Raw genomic sequence first — 8,367 nt, forward strand, 5'->3', positions numbered from 1 at the left:
AAAATTTGGTCATGCATTTTCTAGAGACTGGTATGAGGGATTTACATGTTGTCGACTTTACGGGCAAATTTGGAAACTCAATTAATAAAGTATGAATGGGAGTGCAAAATGTAAAAAAGAGAGTGTACGTGAATTTCAATCTCCCTTGGTATATGATTGATTCGGTGAAGATGCATGTTTGGAACTAAAATGGTGCATTTTGCTCACGATTTTCCAAAACCTACGAAGATTAGTGCCACATCCATGCTACATATGATGGGTATGCATTACAAAACCGATTTCTAAACCGATACACCCATCTAGCTCACTCATCAACTTTGCATTGTTCTAATTAATGCATGTGTTTTTATGCATTTCATCTCTTCCCACGTTGATTCCCTCTTATATATAAAAAGAGGATGCATAGACTTTTTTTTTTTTTTTTAATTATATCAACAACAGCTGAGAATTACAACAACTAGTTTTTTGTAAGTCGAACTCACGACATCCTACTTACAAATAAAAGACTTGTGCCATTAGACCAAATAAAGCTCATATTTAAACCCAAAACTTCATGGTACTGTTACATGCTAAATTTAAATCTATACCTCAACAAAATTAAGGATCAGGGGTCGCATTGCCAAACTAATGGTATGAAGACCATTTCATATAGTAACGCATAGTGTCACGATGTTCTTGGACAAATTTAATCGAGTGTTTCTTTGTGAATTCGATCAGGTCTTCCTTGGTTCGAAGCATGTGTTCAAACTCAGGTGAATCATAAATATCTAATTCCTGTAGAGTAGTCAATGACTTCAATCCTTCTGGCACCTGCTTTAATTGTGAACAACGGTCTATCGTTAGCTGCCTGAGCTTCTTCAGTGCCCTTTCTTCCACCTTCCAAACCTCCAACTCCTCCCATATTAAATGTAGAACTTGTAGCTCCGGAAACCCTTCTGAGGAGCAAACCAATTCACTGAATGGGTAAGATCCGTGCCCCAAGGAAAGCATCTTTAAGTTGGGCAACCTCTCTAGTATAACTAAGATTCAAAGGTTGGATCTCATCAAAACTAGCTTTACGAGGTTTCGTGGGAATCCATTTGCATCAGGTAGCTTCTCTATCTTTCCGCATAAACGAAGCTTCTGAAGATGGTCACATTGAGATAGTCCCTCAAGTGGTGGAAATAATTCCTCTTCAATTTCATAATTGGTCAGCGACAACGATTGAAGGTGGCGCAATTAATCTTTCTACAATAGAAATCACTAATGTCACCCCCTCTCGTGATAGTGTTCTTATCTTCAGTCGTCGAAGATTAATCATTTTGGCCAAACCATCTTCTATCCATTTTCCACCCTCTATGCCTTTTAGGGTTTGTAAATGGATCATGGTACCCAATGTTAAATCAATTGGATACTGTTCGGGTAAGAGTAAATGTCTTAGATTCTCTATCTTCAACTCTCTGAACATCCCGTAATAACCACAAAATCTCATATCAAGTGTTTGTAGGTTCTTCAAGGATGACAGACTTGAATCATAAGTTACTCTTCTAAGTCCGAGAAACCTCAACTGAAGTAAGTCCCCAACTACACTATATCCCCTTCTATCACGCCTCCTACGTTTCTTGCAATATAGTTCCAAGACCCTCAGCAACTTAAAATTCTTGCGAGTAAAGTCTATGTTTTCATCAACCTCGCCGAAAAAATGGAGGCAGCGTAAATGGGTATATCGGTTTAGAAATGCGTACCCATCATGTGCAGCGTGGATGGCAAGCCTTCGAGACTTGGTGGAGTGGTGGGATGCTGATAATTCGCGTTCTTCCCCCGTATATATTCCAAGAAAATTTTCCTCCCTCCCCTTTGTGAGAGAGAAATCTCTGAGAACATCATGGATGCGAATGGTTTTAACGCTGCCAAGATATGTTCGCGTTGCCACCTGGGATCATGCACCTATCAAGCAACTGATTCAAGCAATTTTCAGCCACCCCTTCTTCGATTTCTTCTCCTTGTTGTGGTAAGAATCCTTCTGCAACCCACAGTCGAATCAAATACATTTTCTCTATGGAGGAATCTTCGGGAAAAATACCCAAATGGAGAAAACATGATTTTAAATGGATAGGCATGTCAATGTAGCTTAGGGCTAAGATTGCGGAGACTTGATCTTGAGCACTGATCAAATGCCAACTGATGTTTTGAAGCACGCGCTCCCATTCCACTGTGGTCTTCATTTTCGTGGACAGTAATCCTCCGAGCACAACTACTGCCAGAGGCAGACCACCACATTTAACCACCATCTCTCTTCCAAGTTTCTGCAAGTTAGAGGGGATATCATCCACTCCCGGAAGTGCTTTCTTGAGGAACAGTTCCAAGCTCTCATGTTCTGTTAACATCCGCGGCTCATAGGGAATGCTCCTTGGATCTGCATATACAGCAACATCCCTAAAGCGAGTGGTGACCATCACCTTACTTCCCATCTCCCCACTAGGAAATGCAGCTTTAAGACCATCCCAAACCTCCTTTTTCCATATATCATCAAGAATAACCAGATACCTCCTATCTTTCAGGAACACGTGCAGCATCTCAACCATCGTCTCCTCTTTTAGTTTCTCCAAATCACCTCTATCATGAGGACAATTTACATCTTCAATGATTTTTTGTAGAATCTCTCTTCTTTTGTATTCTTGAGACACATAAACAAAGGATCTACAAGCAAATTGGTTCCCAAGCTGAGGGTGATTGTACAACTTCTTTGCCAGAGTGGTCTTGCCCAAACCTCCCATTCCCACAATAGAAACAACACAACGGCTCCTTCCCATAGTAGACAGTTGTGTTATCAACGCCTTAGTGTCTTCAACAAGGTCAACCAAATCATCTTCCTGCATATTCGGTGACGGTTGTCTCCACCACCGCAACCTTTCATTTGTTGAAATCAGTGCTTCACCCCCTTCCTGATTGTTGATGCTAGTTATGCCGAAACTTTCCTTTTGTTTGGAGATGTGCTCCATCCTGGCCTGGATCTTTTCTATTTTTCTTCGGATTTTGAAAAGATGAATTGGCTTCAGGACTTTTCTCCATGAACTTCGTGCTGCTGTATTGCTGATGTAAGTTTCTATTGCCACCTCGGCCTCGAATGCCACTTCTCTTATTTGTGACATCCAAGCCTGAAATCTTTCTGATCTCTCTTGCACCGCATCAGCATCCTCGAGGAAACCTTGCATCCAACTCAGTGTGTCTCTGAGATGCTGAACTTCCTCACTCACACCTTTCAACAGAACTGCTTCTTCAATCAACCAAGTTGTGAGCTTTCTCACAGCAGTCGAAACAGCATATTCCGCCATGTCTCGCTTCTCCAATCTGTCACCTTTCCTTCTTTTTCTTTCTGTTTTTTTTTCAGCTTGGCTCTTTTTTCTCTGGGAGACTAGGATAGTAATAGTAGACACTCTAGGACTGGGTTTTGAGCTTCAAAAGAGGTAGGTTGCTGCTTTTACAGGCTCAACGCCTATTCAAATACTTTTCAATTTTATTGTAGAAGGGCGAACAGAAGCCGAAAAGAATAGATTAATACATTAAAATTCTATTTTAGTTACAACAACCATTTGAGTTGCTATTGACTTTCTTAAAAAATTGCAATTTGCGCCAAGTCCAAATTGCAGTAACAGCGAAAGTGATATGTACTCGAAATATATAATCTACCACTTGATGGATCTATTGAAGATAACGTAATATAATCCACCGCAGCTGTTTCTTCTCAATTTTAGTAATTCACCTAGCATTATTGTTTGGTAAGTCAACTGGTTTGTTCTCCATTATTGTTTGGTAAGTCAACTGGTTTGTTCTTCGGGCTATCACAACAATTCAGTAGACTTGCCTAAGTACTTAACAATAGCCCCTATGATTTGGTCTTCAGTTTAGATTTATCTCATGATCCTGTCTCAACAATTGAATGGCAAAGGACCCTCCATTTTCGTCTATCTACTGCTAAAACTCGGGAGTAAAGGACCAACTGAGTTCAGGCTGAAGAAAAAGAGATTAATTGGGTGTCATTTGTGGAATTACGTAACCATACAAAAAACTATTCCTCCCAGTCCTAATAACTTGCTTCATTAATTTCTAGCTAGCGATCAAGTCCTCCCTGCAAAGGAACTGATTTGCGCGCCACCCTGAGCAGAAGCTTTTATCTCCAAGACAAGAGACTTCTGCAAACTTGAAGACTGATAATTTTTTGGCTGGTGGTAAAACAAGATCAGCCTCTTCGTAGGGAACCTATCATTTCACAGTCCATAGAATGTTATCAATCATCCTCCACAGACATACAACGGTTCACAAGCAGGGGAACCTATCATTTCACAGAGTCCATAGAATGTCATCAATTATCCTCCATAGACATACAACGGTTCACAAACAGGGGAACGGATGTTGAGAGATTTCATAAAAGTCGATGTATAACAAATTTATTGAAATACATTGTTCTAAAACAGCAACAACCAAGGATATTTTACTACTTTTTTCATCATCTTCACATGAGAAAGGGATCATTCTGGTTCAGCTGGCGGCTGTTCTCTGGGATGTTTGGAAGCATAGTGATCAGCAAGTTGCTTTGCATTTGCAAGTTGCGCCTGAAAACACCACATTTTGTCAGAATATGGTGCACATAAACTGAAAGGGCGTCTAATAAGTATATAATCTAGTCCCAACAGAAATAGATCATCTTAAGCATGTGATTAACCCAATGACATTCAGGTTTTAAAATCAGAGGCCACTCCCATATAAGAGATAATATAATTTAAATTTGATCGTTAAAAGGATAGACAACCACCGCCAATTTCTGCCAAATACTGTTAGCTCACAAGGCCCCAAAAACAGGTCGACTGCATCTAACGTATGTATTTGTCAAGGCAGACCCACAACTTCACGTCCTTAATTCAGTTAGGCAACACACCCATTATCTTAAGTACATCCTGTATTCCTATACCTCTTCCAATGAGATTATGGGTCCTTGACTCCAGGGCAACTGTATGCCCGGGTTAAGAGACTTCATTAACAACCAAACTGATCACAGCCATTGTAAACAAGTAAGCAGTCCACCATCAAAATATAAAGAAACTGATCAGTTTCATACGTCTGTATATGCATACATATACAGACACACACACACACACACACACACACATATATATAAATGTTAAAAATACACAATAATGGAAAACCAAACAAATGAACTGCTAATAAGCAGCTGCTTTCCAAAGTTCAATTCTTTTCTATTGTTGCTGAATGTTCCTAGTTTTAGCATTAGTAGCATTAGGATTTACGCAAATACCAGAATCTTGAACCATTCAGTCACTTTTTTTGCTACCCACTCTATCCTTCAGAGCATATTGACACAGGAAGAGCAATCACATTGACTGAAGAGAATGATGGTATTTACTGCATGGAGCCACAATGGCTACCTAATGGTATAGCCCTTAAGTATTGATCATATTCAGCTACTTTTTTTACTATTTATGAATCAAAATGGTCGTCACATGTCAATATGGGTATTTTCAAAAACTTGGATCTATATTTTATGACAAAGTGAGGTATTATCTATCTTTCTCTAATATGTCTAGTAAATGTCTTAGCATCATCCCAACCCCCACTATTTCGCCATATTCGTCCAGTTCTTATTGCTCTTCACAAGGGGATTAGGACTTGCACCAATTATTCTGTCCCTAATTGTATTTGCTCATACTGTCTGTTCTGACCCAGTGGCACTAACCATCAAGGTATGTAATGCTCCTAGAAAAAATGGGGGTTGAGAGGAAGGATTGTCATCTTTTAGGGATTAAACCCAGATCTCCTTTTTACTGTAGACCTTCTGAAACAAGACTGGGGAAATGTTTTACTCACTGCAACATAACTATTCGTAGGGTGCCCCTTATGGTTCTTGCAGTCATATGTCTAGTTAATGTCTTGCCCAAAATCGACCATACCTCTCTGGTATTTCATCATATTCCCAGTTCCTATTCCTCATCAGAAGGAAACTAGGACTTCCACAAATTATTCCATCAGTAATTTTATTTCCTCATACAGTCTCTTCAATCTCCTGTTGTACCTTTACCTCTAGATTATCTACAGTCTATATTCCATCAGACTGCCGGATTTTCTAATCCCAAATGGATGCGTACTATTAGACGTTGCAAGCAGTTCAGAACCAAAAGCCAACCTCATTTGTGTCAGACTCAGAGCAGTCACTGCCAAACAATCTCTACATCTCTACCAAATATCACTATCAAACCCAATCACATCAATGAACAATAATATCCCAAACATGTATCACCCACTCTTTTCCTATCCTCGCCTTCTTCAACCCACACTAACCACCATAGGAACATCATTGCTCTTCTGACCACCGTGCACCGGAGGAATAGGAACGCATCATTGTTTTTTGGAGTGCATAATCGCATAAACAATGATCAACTAATATATCCTAGATTATAAACACTACCAATATCCTATACAATAACACCACCAATATCCCACATGCTGATCTTAAGAGCTATTCCCAAACCCCTTATTCGCTGCAAAAGGGCTCATGTATACAGACCAATATACAATGCCGTTGCGCTTTTACTCCTCTACAATTTGACCTACTTGTTATTCCTCTACAATTTCAATCCCTTGACACTGTCATGTAATCATCAATAGATGCTACATAGTACTTTTGCCCTTTGTTAAAGGTAAATTGCACCTCATCTATATGTCAAAAACTGCGAACTACTCTCCTAAACTTCCGATAATAGTATAATAACTCATCGTAAGCGACTGAGTAATAGAAAACATAAGCGATCGACCAGAAAACTGAAAAGAAAAGCGGAGATCAAAACGATATAATGGAATTAGAGGAGAGTGTAGAAGAGAAAGCACCTTGCAGATTGGACAGCTGATTTTGAGAGCAACGGCTCTGGCCTCAAACTGAGACCCTTTTGGCTTCTGATTCCTCTCCGCATTTCGCCTCTGCGCTTCGATCTTCTGCTTTCCCCGAGTCATCGATCTCTCTCTCTCTCTGAGAGAGCAACAATCGGTCAATTTCCTTTTCTTTTATTCCACGGTGTCAATTTCCTCAATCGAGTGTTTATATACTTTATATAGAGCAACGAATTAAATTTACAAGAGAGTTTTTCTTTCGGAAAAATAAGGTGTCGCTCTCACAGTGCACCACATGTCCATTTAATTGCTTAACAATTGGGTGCTTTGTTCCTATAAACTGTCGCAGTGGCATGTTTTTTTTTTTATGACTATAATTTAGCTTCCATAAATATTATTCTTTATTTATGTACAAGTGAACCATCTTCAGTATCGGCCTCCGTTCACATGGTCACCTACTGACCAAATATCATTTGGTCAGTCACCGTTCGATTGAGATCAGACGGTTGACAGCTCTCATCTTAGATTTCATCACTTAACTGTCAATCGAACGGTGACTGATCAAATAATATTTGGTCAGTAGGTGACCAGGTGATCATGACTGCTTCAGTATGACTAAATTTTAGTCATTTTAAGTATTTTATTATTTTACATTATGTTATTCAATTTTATGATTTTATTTTATTATAATAATATTTTAATTTAGACTAAAATGAATTTTTGAGACGGAAATTAATTTTTTAATGTGTACATTTGGATAAGGTATCTATGTGGTATTGTTGATAATATCTTCTAATAGGATTTTTAAGTGTCACAGGCCCTTTTCGAAAGCAACTCTAGATTCCTAATTATATATAGTGTCGACGTGACAAAACTAATCATTATAAAGGCTTATCAAATTTTTTGATATGATTTTTTAATGCCACGTGTCGTATTCTAATCAACTCTCTAGATGTTTGATTAGATTTTATGCATACATGGCGATTCTATCTTCAACTTCAAACCTCATAAAAAATAACTATTGACTTCAGTTACAGATAAATTTAAAATATAAATGCGAACTAAAATCATAAACCCTTAAGTTATAGCATATCTCACTATCTCATCTAGCTCCTCTCTAATTGTTTGTTCAGATTATAACTTTTCATTACATTTTGCAATGAATTCCAACTAATTTTCTCAATGGAATGAGAGGCGACATGAAGACGAGGAAGATGGCGAAGAAAATGAAGAATATGATGCACAAAGGGGTGAAGAAATGCAACACAAGTTATGGTGAAGAAATGCACAGAGGGGTATTACAACTTTGTTGTACCCCAGCATACGGATCATCAGGTAATCTAGCTTTTGGTAATACTTCCATTAAAACATCTCCGTTCCTTCGAGACCCAGCAAAATTTTATGTTGAATGATTCATGCCATCATGAGAATTTAAAGACTAGCTAGTGTGTATAATTTTCTTCACACTTGTCATGAAAGTACATTCTT

General features: G+C 38.6%; 1 protein-coding gene across 1 annotated transcript; it reads right to left on the bottom strand.

Annotated features, from left to right (window-relative positions):
* Positions 1–562: 562 nt before the first annotated feature.
* Positions 563–7,100, bottom strand: LOC112175609 (putative disease resistance protein At1g50180). Its single transcript, XM_024313310.2, has 2 exons — positions 6,880–7,100; positions 563–4,592 (listed from the first exon to the last, which is right to left on the bottom strand). The coding sequence occupies exon 2, from the start codon at positions 3,312–3,314 to the stop codon at positions 1,881–1,883; it is 1,434 nt and encodes a 477-aa protein (XP_024169078.1). The 5' UTR covers positions 3,315–4,592; positions 6,880–7,100; the 3' UTR covers positions 563–1,880.
* Positions 7,101–8,367: the final 1,267 nt, after the last annotated feature.

Source organism: Rosa chinensis, chromosome 7, assembly GCF_002994745.2.
Source record: "Rosa chinensis cultivar Old Blush chromosome 7, RchiOBHm-V2, whole genome shotgun sequence".
NCBI lineage: Eukaryota > Viridiplantae > Streptophyta > Magnoliopsida > Rosales > Rosaceae > Rosa > Rosa chinensis.